The sequence below is a fragment of the Phyllostomus discolor genome, chromosome 1 (assembly GCF_004126475.2).
Source record: "Phyllostomus discolor isolate MPI-MPIP mPhyDis1 chromosome 1, mPhyDis1.pri.v3, whole genome shotgun sequence".
Lineage (NCBI taxonomy): Eukaryota > Metazoa > Chordata > Mammalia > Chiroptera > Phyllostomidae > Phyllostomus > Phyllostomus discolor.
The window spans coordinates 157,828,693-157,842,533 of record NC_040903.2 but is presented as its reverse complement, the minus strand read 5'-3'; the positions used below and the strand labels follow the sequence as shown (position 1 = coordinate 157,842,533).

General features: G+C 38.1%; 1 protein-coding gene across 1 annotated transcript in view; it reads right to left on the bottom strand.

Annotated features, from left to right (window-relative positions):
• Positions 1–10,204, bottom strand: part of TRIM69 (tripartite motif containing 69) — a 32,888-nt gene extending 22,684 nt beyond the window's left edge. The window contains exon 1 of the mRNA XM_028507576.2: positions 9,936–10,204. Within this exon, the coding sequence (XP_028363377.1) occupies positions 9,936–9,953 (18 nt within the window). The 5' untranslated portion in view covers positions 9,954–10,204. The remainder of the gene's footprint in view (positions 1–9,935) is intronic.
• Between the last annotated feature and the right edge of the window lie 3,637 nt (positions 10,205–13,841).

Here is a 13,841-nt window from a genome sequence, read left to right as displayed (position 1 = left end):
GGGACACAAAACAAGCCTTACAAATTCAAGAAAATTGAAATCATATCAAGCATCTTCTTAGATCACAGTAGCTTGAATGGGTTAACAATGATATCAAGGAAGAAATTAAAAAGTAGCTGGAAACAAGTGAAAATGAACACACAACAACCCAAACCCTATGGGACAAGCAAAGGCAGTCCTGAAAGGAAAGTTCATAGCAATACAAGCCTACCTAAATAAGATATAAAAATCTCAAGTAAACAGCCTAACCCTATATTTTCAAGAACTAGAGGAACACCAACAAAGCCCCGAGAAAGCAGAAGGAAGGAAATAATCAGATCAGAGAAGAATTAAATGACATAGAGACAAAAAAACAAAAACAAAAACAAAACAATTCAAAGGATATATGAATCCAAGAGCTGTTTTTTGAAAGATAAACAAAATTGACAAACCATTAACCATAGTCATCAAGGAAAAAAGAGAGGACTGAAATAAGTAAAATCAGAAATGAAAGAGGAGAAGTAACAGCTAATACCACACAAATACAAAGGGTTGTAAGAAATTACTATGAACAACTATATGCCTAAAAACTGGACAACCTGGGTGAAATGGATAAATTTCTAGAAACATACAATCTTCCAAAACTGAATCAGGAAGAAGCAGAAAACCTGAATAGGCCAACAACAACTAGCAAAATTGAAGCAGTAATAAAAAATCTACCAATACACAAAAGCCCTGGACCAAATGGCTTCACAGGCTAATTTTACCAAACATTCAAAGAAGAACTAACTCCTATTCTTCCCAAACTACTCCAAAAAATTCAAGGAGAGGAAAGACTCCCAAACTCTTTTTATGAGACCAGTATTATCCTAATCACAAAACCAGATAAAGACATAACAAAGAAAGAAAATTATAGGCCAATATGCCTGATGAACATAGATGCTAAAACTCTCAACAAAATATTGGCCATCCTGATCAAGGGACACATTAAAAAGGCCATGCACCAGAATCAAGTGGGATTTATCCCAGAGATGCAAGGATGGTACCATATTTGCAAATCAATAAATGGGATACATTTCATAAACAGAACAAAAGACAAAAATTGCATGATCATATCAATAGATGCAGAAAAAGCATTTGATAAAAGCCAGCACTGATTTATGACTAAAAAAACACTCAGCAAAGTGGGAATAAAGGGAGCATACCTCAATATAATAAAGGCCATATATGAAAAACCTACTGCCAATATCATACTTGATGGGCAAAAAATAAAAGTGTTTCCCTTATGTTCAAAACAAGACAAGGGTGTCCACATCCACCACTCTTAATAACATAGTACTAGAGGTTCTAGCCACAGTGTTGAGACAATAAGAGGAAATAAAAACCATCCAAATTGAAATGGAGGAAGTAAACTGTCCTTGTTTGCAGACAACATGATGGTGTACATAAAAAACCCTATAGGCTCCACAAAAAAACTTCTCAACCTAATAAGTTAATCTGGCAAAGTAGCAGGATACAAAGTCAATATTCAGAAATCAATGGCATATGTCTATACCAACAATGAAATATCAGAAACAGAACCTAGGAAAAAATCCCAATCAAGTACCTAGGAATACATTTAACCAGGGAGGTAAAAGACCTGTACTTAGAAAACTACAGAACACTGAAGACAGAAATTGAGGAAGATACAAATAAATGGAAACATATATTATCATAATACCTTGTTCATGTATTAGAAGAATTAAGATCATTAAAATGTCTGTATTGCCCAAAATGATCTATAGATTGAATGCAATTCTTATTAAAATACCAATGGTGTATTTCACAGACCTAGAACAAATACTACAAAAATTTATATGGAACAAAAAAAAATACCCCAAATAGCCACAGCAATCTTGAGAAAGAAGAACAAAGTTGGAGGGATCACAATACTTGATATCAAATTATACTACAATGCCAGTGTAATCAAAATGCCATGTTACTGGCATAAGAACAGACACATAGATCAATGGACAGAATAGAGAGCCCAGAAATAAACTCATGTCGGTATGGTCAATTAATATTCGACAAAGGGGGCACTAGCATACAATGGAATAAAAATAGCCTCTTCAATAAATGATGTTGAGAAAGCTGGACTAATACATGCAAAAAAATGAAACTAGACTGCCAACTTCCACTGTGCACCAGAATAAACTCAAAGTGGATGAAAGACTTAAATACAAATTGTGATACCATAAAAGTTGTAGCAGAAAACACAAGCAATAAAATTTCAGATATCACACATAGCAATATATTTGCTGATATATCTCCCAGGACAAGGAAAATATAAACAAATGTGATGTCATCAAATTATAAAGCTTCTCCATGGCCAAAGAAACTATCATCAAAATGAAAAGGGAACCAGCTGTATGGGAGAAGGTATTTGCCTATGATACATCGGACAAGGGCTTAATCTACAAAATATATAAAGAACTCATATGACTCAACACCAGGAAGACAAACAATCCAATTTAAAAAAATGGCCAAAGGACCTAAATAGACACTTCTCCAAGGAGGACATACAGATGGCCCATAGACATGTGAAAAAAATGGTCAACATCACTATCATCACTAACCATCAGAGAGCTGCAAATTACAACCACAATAAGATATTGCCTCACACCTCTCAGAATGTCTATCATTAATAAATCAATGAACAACGAGTGCTGGCAAGGATGTGGAGAAAAGGGAACCCTAGTGCACTCTTGGTGGGAATGCAGACTGGTGCAGCCACTGTGGAAAACAGTATGGAATTTTCTCAAAAAATTAAAAACACAACATGCCTTTTGACCCAGCAAATACATTGCTGGGAATATACCCCAAGAATCATGAAACACCAGTTCAAAAGAACTTATGCACCCCTATGTTCATAACAGTGCTATATACAATAGCCAAGTGCTGGAAACAGCCTAAGTGCCCATCAGTAGATGAGCAGATTAAAAAACTGGTACGTTTACACAATGGAATACTATGCAGCAGAAAGAAGGAATTCCTATCCTTTGTGGCAGCACGGATGTAACTGGAGACTATTATGCAAATAAGCCAGTCAGTGAAAGACAAATACCATATGTTCTCACTTATGCTCTCACCATAAGAGGAATCTAATGAATGAAATAAATTAACAAGCAAAACAGAACCAGAGATATAGAAACAGGGAACAGCATGACAGCTGCCATAAGAAAGAGGGAATGGGGAAATGGTGGAAAGAAGAGGAAGGGACTAGTCAAAGAACATATTTCAATGACACATGGACATGGACAGTGTGGGGTCTGACTGTGGTAGCCAGGGTTGATCTGGGTGGAGGATAGAAAAGAAGGTAAATTGGGACAACTGTAATAGAATAAACAAGAATAAAAAAAGATTCTCTTTTCATCTTTAACCTTTGGCATTTAATTATGACGTGTTTTAGTGTAGGCCTCTTTGGGCCCATTTTGAGACTCTGTGCTTTCTGGACTTGTATGTCTATTTCTTCACCAAGTTAGGGAAGTTTTTTGTAATTATTTTTTAAATCTATTTTATTGATTGTGCTATTACAGTTGTCCCAGTTTTCCCCCACTTGCCCCCCTCCGCCTGGTACCCCCATTCTTTCCAGCAATCCATCCCCCCCACCTTAGTTCATGTATGTCCATGGGTCCTGAATATAAGTTCTTTGGCTTCTCCATTTCTTAATACTATTTTTAACATCCCCCTGTTTATTTTGTTTGTTTGCTTGCTTTTTAAGATTTTATTTATTTATTTTTAGAGAGGGGGAAAGGAAGGGAGAAAGAGAGGGAGAAAAGCATCAATGTGTGAGAGATACATTGATTGGTTGCCTCTCACACACCCGCAACTGAAGACCTGGCCTACAACCCAGGCATGTGACCTGACTGGGAATCAAATCAGCAACCTTTCAGTTCTCAGGATGGCACTCAATCCACTGAGCCACACCTGCCACAGCCCCCTATTTTGTACATACCAATTTACGCTTCTTAATCCCTGCACCTTTTCCCCCATTCTTTTCCTTCCCTCTCCCAGCTGATAACCCTCCAAATGATCTCCATATCTATGATTCTGTTCCTGTTTTGGTTGTTTGCTTACTTTGTTTTTTAGATTCAGCTGTTGATATTTGTGGATTTGTTGCCATTTAAATGTTCATAGTTTTGATTTTCTTCTTTTTCTTAAATAAGCCCCTTCAACATTTCATGTACTAATGGCTTGGTAATGATCAACTCCTTTAGCTTTACCTTGTCTGGGAAGCACTTTATATATGCTCTTCCATTATAAATGATAGCTTTGCTGGGTAGAGCAATATTGGCTATAAATCCCTGATTTTCATGACTTTGAATATTTCTTGCCAATCCCTTCTTGCCTACAAAGTTTCTTTTGCGAAATCAGCTGACAGTCTTATGGGAACTCCTTTGTAGCTAACTCTCTGCTTTTCTCTTGCTGCTTTTAAGATTTTTTTATCTTTAACTTTAGGCATTTTAATTATAATGTGCCTTGGTGTGGTCCTCTTTGGGTCCAACTTGTTTGGGACTCTCTGTGCTTCCTGTATTTGTATATCTGTTTCCTTCACCAAATTAGGGAAGTTTTCTTTCATTATTTTTTCAAATAAGTTTTCCATTTCTTGCTCTTCCTCTTCTCCTTCTCATATGCCTATGATTTGGATGTTGGTACATTTGGAGATGTCCCAGAGGCTCCATAGACTATCCTCATTTTTTAAATTCTTTTTTCTTCTTGCTGTTATGATTGAATGCTTTTTCTTCCTTATGTTCCAAATTGTTGATTTGATTCTTGGCTTCATCCCTTCCACTGTTGGTTCCCTGTAGATTTTTCTTTTTCTCACTTAATATAACCTTTATTTCTGCCTGGGTCTTTTTTATGCTGTTTCCATACTCAGTGGGTTCTTTGAGTATCATGATCACCAGTATTTTGAACTCTGCATCTGATAGGTTGCTTATCTCCATTTTGTTTAGTTCTTTTTCTGCTGTTTTGTTCTTTTCTTCTTTCATTTGGGCCATATTTCGTAGTCTCCTCAATTTGGCAGCCTCCTGTGTTTGTTTCTGTGTGTTAGGTACAGCTGCTTTGAATTCCTGTCTTAGTAGCATGACCTACTGTAGAAAAGACACCTATAAATTTTGTGGGCTGGAGCCTTAGGTAATAGCCAGGGTGGGGCAACCGTTTCACCACTGTGTGGCTCTATGTGAGGGGATGACTAAGAGAGGGGATAATGCTGCTAGCCTCTGGAGGTTTGCCCTGCGGAAAGTTGTCTCCCAACACTCGTTCTGTTTCCATGTCACTTCACTTTCTCCCATATGCCGCCAGTGCCCTTCCAGCTGTTGCCCTGGTGCTGAATCCCAGAGGGGGTGGGTCTGCGTAAGTCCTAAGTTTGTGTGGGTCCGTTAAGAGGAGTCTCTTGAAAATCTGGCAGTTTCTTCTGCCAACCCAATCCCCATTGGTTTCTACAGCCAGAAGTTATGAGGATTTATCTTCCTGGTGCTGGAAACCTAGGCTAAGTGATCTGGCCTGGGGCTCAGATCACTTGCTCCCAAGGTATCCTTCCTGATTTTATCTACCACATGTGAATGAAGGACTGCCCATTCCACTGCCCCTCCATGCCACACCGCATCTCTGTGCCTCTCCACCTGCCTCCATGTCTCCACCCCTCCTATCCATCTGGATGAATGTGGTTTCTTTAAATCCTTGGTTGTCAGACTTCCATACAGCTCAACTTTCTGAAAGTTCTGAGTGATATTTGTTTTGTGGTCTAGTTGTAATTTTTTCTGTAGTTGTGTGAGAGGACAAAGTGTGTTTACTTATGCCTCCATCTTAATCAGAAGTCCATATGTGTCATTATTTTTTCAAATAGGTTTCCAATTTCTTGTTCTCTTTCTTCTCCTTCAGCACCCCCATGATGTGAATGTTGGTATGTTTGAAGTTGTACCACAGGCTTCTTAAACTATACTTATTTTTTGTATTCTTTTTTCTTCTTGCTCTTCTGACCGGATGTTTTTTGCTTCCTTATATTCCAAATCACTGACTTGATTCTCAGCTTCATTCACTTTTCTAATGGTTTCCTATAAATTGTCCTTTATTTCAATTAGTGTATCCTTCATTCCTTATATTCTGAATCACTGATTTGATCCTTAGCTTCGTCTACTCTACTGTTGATTCCCCATAAATTATTTTCCATTTCAGTGTATCTTTCATTTCTGACTGATTCTTTTTTATGATTTCCATGTCCTTTTTTATGCCATTAATGGTCTCACTAATTTCATTGAGCATCCTTATAACCAGTGTTTTGAACTCTGCAGCTACTAAATTACTTATCTCCATTTTATTTAGTTCTTTTTCTGGAGTTTGTTCTGTTCTTTCATTTGGGACATATTTCTTTGTGTCCTCATTTTGGAAGCCTCCCATTATTTGCTTCTATGTATTAGGTAGAGCTTCTAAATCTCCTGAGCTTGGTTGAATGGCCTGATGTAGTAGGTGTCCTGTAGGGTCCAGTGACATAGCTTCTCTGTTCACCTGAGCTCAGCACTCCAGGTACATTCCCCTACCCTACCCAGTGAGGGCTCTGTACAACCTCCTGTTGTAGTTGAGCCTTGATTACTGTTGGAAGATCAGTGGGAGTAATTTACCCCCAAGCCATTCAGTTGCAAAGACTGACATGACTGAGGATTAGCTGGGCAGAGGCCCACTGCATGGAGCAGGACTTACTTCAGCAGGGCTCTTGTGCCCGATGAGTCTGCCCCTTGAGTGTGTCACTTGTGGAGGTGACTGGGTGGTGCTTTGACATGGTCTAAAGCTGTCAGCCAAGTGTGCAGGCTCTGGGGCCTCCCAGGAGGTGCAGGCCAAAGTCAGCTGCTACCTTTGTTCTGCCTGGACCCTCCCAACCTGAGCTACAAAGTAATCTTCACATGGCTTCTACTTTTTCTTATACTGCTTGTTTGAGAGCTTTTAGGAAAGTCTGAAGCATGAGCTGAGACAGGCTATTTTTATGGAAAAGCCACTGGAAACAGCTTGGGTTGGCCTGATGGTTGGGTGAGGCTATGTCTCAGGGAATCACCAAGGTGGGGCTAACAGTGTGAGCCAGGTTGATGAAGTCTCATATATGGCAACCACCAACCAGCTTTGTGAAGAAAGGGCTCAGAAAAGGAATAACAGCTTCTACCAGCACTTCTGTCTGGGAGGAAGCCACCCCTTTAGCCCTCACCTTGATGCCAGACAATTCAAGTCCTCCTCATATTCCTCTGGTGCCCTTTGAGCTGCTGCCCTAGCATTGGAGCTCAGATGGAGTGAGTTCCATAAGTCTATATGTGGGTCCTTTAAGAAGAACACCTGGGACTCCAGAAGCTCTTTGTCTCATTTAGTCACAATCCCTGCTGGTTTTTACAGCCAGAAGTTGTGGGGACTTCTCTTCCTGGCCCCAGAACCCTGGTCTTGGCTGCCTGGTTTGGGGCTTGTATCCCTCACTCCTTGGGGCAGGTTTGGGGGACCTCTGCAGATTTATAAAAAAGGTATCCTTCCTGATTTTTATATACCACACATGGATGTGGGACCAATCCATTAAGCATCTATTTCCCACCTACCAGTCTCAATGTGGCTTCTTTTTTATTTTCTTAGTTGTAGGACTTTAGTTATATTTCAGACAGTTCTAAATGATGGTTGTTCTGCAGTTTAGTTGCAATTTTGATGTGGTTGTGGGAGGATGCAAGTACCACATTTACCTACACTGCCATCTTGACCAGAAACCTGTCATTTGCCTTCTTGTTTTATTTCTGACTTATGTCTGTGATTTTCAGAAAATTTCTTTAGGAGTAGAAGTCAGTTTACATAGATAACTCTCTATGACACTGCTCCTTGCCATATTAATAATGAAGGAACATTATCTACTTTCCAGAGATTTATGATGAAGGGTTAAATATTTCTGTGAATATTATGATTCTCAGGGATTGGGGAAATATTCATGTTACTTTTTCTGCTCTGAAATTTTTAACCAATGAATCAAGGCTGACAGTGACATTGATGTATACTGATATCAAGAGACATGAATTAAGCCATTTCATAAGTTATTTTAAAGGGTATTTTTTAGAGGACCACATAAAAACATTTATGCCTATACTCTTTTATCACAGGAAATAAATCCAAAGGACTACCAACAACTCCTCATAACACCCTTATGAGATGGGTAATATGCCATTTTTAAGGAAATTAAAGCTTAAAGACGTTAAATAACTTGCCAGGGTCACTCAGTAATTAAGTGGTGGAGCCTGGATTTGAACTATGTATCTGGCTCAAAAACCCATTATCCTAATCACTGAGTCATCAGAGAACCAATCAATGTTTTGTGCAATTGAATTTATTAAATAGATTACGTTTGTGTGGCAAAGTAGCTGGAACAACTTGCACTGCCCTAGAGGGTAGAATAGAATTGGAAACCAAAGGAGATTCTGAAATTTCTCTACCTAGAAATCTTAGGAAATCATACCCACTGCCAGCCTCTTGGTGAAAGCTTGATCTTAAGGCATAGGGAGGGAATATCAAGTCAAGGACTGATATTTATCCTTGCAAAGCCTCTGGCTGGCAGGAATTACCTTCTTAAAAAGCATATCTATTTCTTTCCACCAACCTGGTGCATGCTCATAAGGCAGAGAAAATGCAAGGAGGAGAGCAATTAAGTCCATGGAAACTTGCGAAAGAAATAATTTTTCCCAGAGTTTTCTTTTTCTGAGAAGTTTTAGACTGTGAACTTTTGAAATCATGGATACTAAAATATTTAAGGGAATCTGTTGCTTTTAAAGGACATTTGTTGCATATTTAAGGGCATTTCTTGCTTTTCAGTTTTTATTCCTTCGAAGTAATATTTTGAAAACTCTCATGGCCAGATTTTCTGAAAAATTAGCCTTAAGAGCAGAGAAATGCAATTCATTCATACAAGACAAACCACATGGCACAGCCAGCTCAAATGCAAGAGCCATGTTTCACGTGCCCTGCCATTTTCACATGAGAAGGAAATATTATGGTCTGTTGACTTACCGGAGCCTCTTAGAGTTGAAAGGGATCTTATGTCATTTAATTTACTCCTTTCCAAACTGCCTGAAGATGTGAAATAATTGGAAGCTCACCATTACACAAACTTTTTTATTATGGAAATGTGTGTATTTTTACTGACTTTGCTTTAATAAAAGTGTAGTAGGAATAGGCAACAGTGATTACTCTCTCTCTAGAAATTATTTTAAAAATACTTATAACTTTGTTTCAATGGTTAAGGACAGAGAAGAGAAAGAGAATATCTGAAGATCCTGTAACCAAGGAAATTAGAACCTGATCTTAATGATTAATATACACTTATATCAAACTTTATAATAAAAATGGAAACTGATGGATAACTCTTTACATAAGGACTTGTGTCAAAATTTCTTGTTGATGAATTTTAGTGATTTTTTCTAGCTTTCTTATAGTAAATAAACATTTTCTCTTGTCTGTCTATCAAGAGAACTATTAGTTCAGAATATTACTTCCTTAATTTTAGCTCTGAATGAATCTTAAAGAAACTCAATTAAAAATGTTTAACCTCTGAGAATCCACTCTGCTTTAAATATCAAATATCAAATGTGATAGTATAATGAACAAACCAAATTTGATATAATAATCTTTTTCAATCTAAAATAAAGTGATAATACATTAAAAGGAAAGTACATTTTTATAACATTTAATTTTTTTTAAGTTTATGGTGGGTTTCATTACTTTTCTACAACCTCCTTATCTAAATTCTTGGTTATTCCAAGACCTGGGTACAGTACAGACGCTATAAGCTGTCACAGTTAAATTGTTCCCTGAATTTCCTTTTATGCTCTAAAATGCATACCCCTCTTCTAATTGGATTTTCCAAATTATACCTAGAAAACCAGCTGGGTTGAAAAAGAGTAACTTACCTCCATTAAGCTTAACATCAGGTCACCAAGGGCAGAAGCAGGCACTTGAACCGGAGCTCAACGGGCTCAGGATGGCTACAGACCAGAAGTCCAGGACATGGTAGCTTGCTAAGGATGGGCTCAGAGCATGACAGAAGGAGGAAAAGTTCAGAAGCTGGGGAGAATGGGCAAAGCCAGAGTGAGGTCTAGCAGATTCCGTGACAGTTTGTCGGTTGCTTTGATCATCATTAGCTTAAGAGAAAGAGAAATCTTGAGTGGCATGGCCTACCTGCCCACCCTTTTTTTGCAGGGAAGGGGGAAAGCAACTTATTTAAATTTGAGGGTGACAATCTAATCTTTTTTTTTTTTTGACAGTCTAATCTTAAGGTTTACATTGTCCCATTTCTGAACTAGGGGCCTCTACAAAATAGGAAATCATCATCATTTGTCCATAAGTCCATTCTCATTTCACATGAGAAATCTCCACCTCATCCCTCATGATCCCATCACAGCATTGAGACCCCATTTAAGTAGCTTTAATAGAGAGATATTCCACCTCTCGGAGCTCATATTCCATTGAAACAGCCCCTACTCTTATGTCTGAGAAGGTAGCAAATGCCCAGGAAAACCCAGGCTGTAAGGAAGTACTTAACAGTACCTGGCACATAGTGAGAACCCAATAAATGGTAAGAGCTATTGAGTTGGCCAAAAATTTCATTTTGTTTTTTCCATAAGGTGACTCTAATAGCACTTAGTTGTCTCTAACTTCATTCAAAACAATTTGGTTAGATTGTATTGTGACAGCTGTCATATCAGCATGCATTTTTTAAAAACTTACCAAAATTGGTGAATCTTTGTGTAGCCATTTTAATATTGAAGATGGATAAAAATATGCAACATTTTTGGTATATTATGCTTTATTATTCAAGAAAAGTAAAAATGCAACTGAAGCACATAAAAAAAGATTTGTTCAGTGTATGGATAAGGTGCTGTGACTGATTGAACATGTCAAAAGTAGTTTGCAAAGTTTCTTGCTGAAGATTTCTTGCTGGACAGTGATGCTCCACGGTCAGGTAGACCAGTTTAAGTTGATAGCAATCAACTGAGACATTAACTGAGAACAGTCAATGTTATACCATGCAGGAGATAGCCAACATACTCAAAATACCCAACTCAATAAGGTTATTGGTGAAAATGAAAAATGTGTCTTTTATTTTGCAGAAAAAACTAAACAAACTTTTTGGCCAACTCAATGTTGTTGTACTAACATTGGTATAGTAAATGGTTTACAAAACTTCTGCTCCCTAAAATGAACTTTTTGACTTAAAATATAACGGGATATAAGTAGCTGTTGACCTTCATGGACTCCAAGAGAGCTGAATATAAATTAAAAGTTCACTTTTTCATCCTCTAGACTCCAAAGACATTACAGAGAAGTCAGTTGTTTTCTCTTTTATGCTTCTTTTATGTAGCATCTAGCAGATATTTTTATCATAGCTTTTATTACACTGGATTATATCCTTCATTGTGTTGTAACTATTTGTTTTCATATCTCTTGCCCATTATCTGGTAACTTCTTAGAGAAAAAGATGGTCTTATTCATCTTTTTAACTACACAAGCCTACCACACTATCAAAATTTAATAAATACCAGCTAAATGAGCAGATGAGTGAATGAATTAATAAATGGCCTGTGCCAGGCAATGCACTGCACCTTCTCTCTTCTGATTGGAGAACAGAGAAGCTGCTATTAATGTGGATTGGGCTTGTTCAGAAGGGAAGAGAGAAGCTGTAGCTTTAAAGGCTTTCTTCTCAGCAGGAAGCTAAGTGGTGTGGTTATCTGACTGCCTCTCTCCTGCCACACCACACTAACAAGCCCCTCTGCTCTCCTTTGAATGAAGATTAAATATTACAATTTGAGGTTTGGGCACTGGTGCTGATTTCAGAAGTTAATTTGATAAAATATACCAACAAATTGTTTGTCAGGCTTCTGAACCAAAGACTTAATGTCAAGATGTTGGGAAATTTCTAGATGTTCCCTTCAATTCCAGCTGTTTTAGATCTGTTTATGTAGGGTTTTTCCTAAGATTGAACTCCTATCTTTACTTAGTAAGACCTACTAATCTGTTGTAGGGGGGTATTTTTTCTTGCCATATAGCTGAGCTGTTTGACAAAGCTCAGCAGAAACTTAGTGTGAAATATAAGATCTTCTCCCATAGTCATTGATGTCCTCTACAACATTTGCATATACTAGAAAATGCCTTCAATTTGTGTTTTACCAGAATTTTGGTACTGGTCAGAAGTTTATACCAAAAAAAGAAGACTCTACTTCTCAGATATAGAGGATGAGCGATGCTGGCACAGCCACACCTGGGGTCACATGCCTTCTTCATGTCACTCCACAAGAAAGGGGAATATGCCCTGTAGGACCTGTTTGCCTGCTGAAAGCTAAGGGAACAGGAAAAGTTCCATATTAAATGCTACCCTGATTTAGCTTTCATTCTCTGCTGTAACCTCTCAGTGAACATGAGGAAATGGCAATGAAAATTGCCAGATTATCTCATTAGGGGACTAACTGTGCCTAAAGCTAGTTCAGGCATCAAGTGGATAAATTTGACTGTCCACCTCACTTAATCTCATTTCCACTGTCACCAAAGAAGCTCCCACTTTTCTAAAAGGTACCTGAAAGCTAAATCCAAACTGCCACAGCTGTCCTCCTGGCTCTTATCATTGCCACCTCAGACCAGTGACCATCTCTCAAGAGCTACCATAGCTCGAAGTCTTGCACAGCTCTGTTGGAATACACCACACAGTGCTGTATTCATGATGTGCCTTAATCTTCTCTTCTAGCTTTAGTTCTCACTTCTTCCCACAACCGTGTACACTAGTTGCCAAATTATTTATGTTAAGTGTCCTGTGGCAGCTCCCTTGAACATCTGTTCTTACATTATCTCAGGTTCCTCCTGTTGCCTAGGTGTATACCTTGACTTCCCATGATGTGTTAATTGCTTAGTACTGTGCCTGGAACATAGCTATTGCTTACAAAAATGGCAGGTATCATTAATAATATCTCCTTGCTTCAATTCTTTAAAAAGAGAGTATGTCATGTTCCCACTAAAACAAACCCTTGATCCTCATGCTTATACTCCAAATCCCTATCAAATTTTCATCCCTGGTAAGCTGAGCTAAACCATGAAATAGTAAAAGTCAATGTCCCCAAACATATCCATGGTGATAGTAATCAGTACAGTGGTTGCCTCTGGGAGATGGGAATTAACAAGAAGGGGGCATCAGGGAACTTCTGGGATGATGGAATTGTTCTCTATTTTGATTCAGGTATTGGTCATATGAATGTATATATTTGTTCAAATTCATCTAGTTATACACTCAATATCCGTGCATTTTGCTGTCTGTAAAATTTATCTTAATTTTTAAAAGTCAGAATCCTATTGTATTCCCCTAAATCAGGTATCAAAATCTCAAATGTCTACATGAGCTTGGCAGGTAAGGTAAGTATGTAGTGGGCTGGGTAGAATACAACAGGGAGAGCTGAGGGACGCTAGCACACTGGAGAGAGTGTAGTCTTTTTCTAGATCACATGGACAATACATGCACAAGCAGAGTCTGTATTTAGTAGGGCACCTCAGGTGTTTTGATTATTAGTCAAGTTTGTGATACACTGTGCTGTCACAGAGTTATTAATACTCTCCAAAGTGGGATATACAAGATGATCTATTGAAATGTTAAGAAGATAATGCTTAGAACTTTCTTCTATTATTTTTCATGTTCATGTTTTTTTTCTTCCTCATTTCACTTTAAAACATACAAAAGAACCCACAGAATGGAATATACTACATTCATCTTGGATCTTCTGTGCCAAGTCAAGCAGCTGAGGTTTGAAGTATAGCACATTCCGGAGACCGCAGTG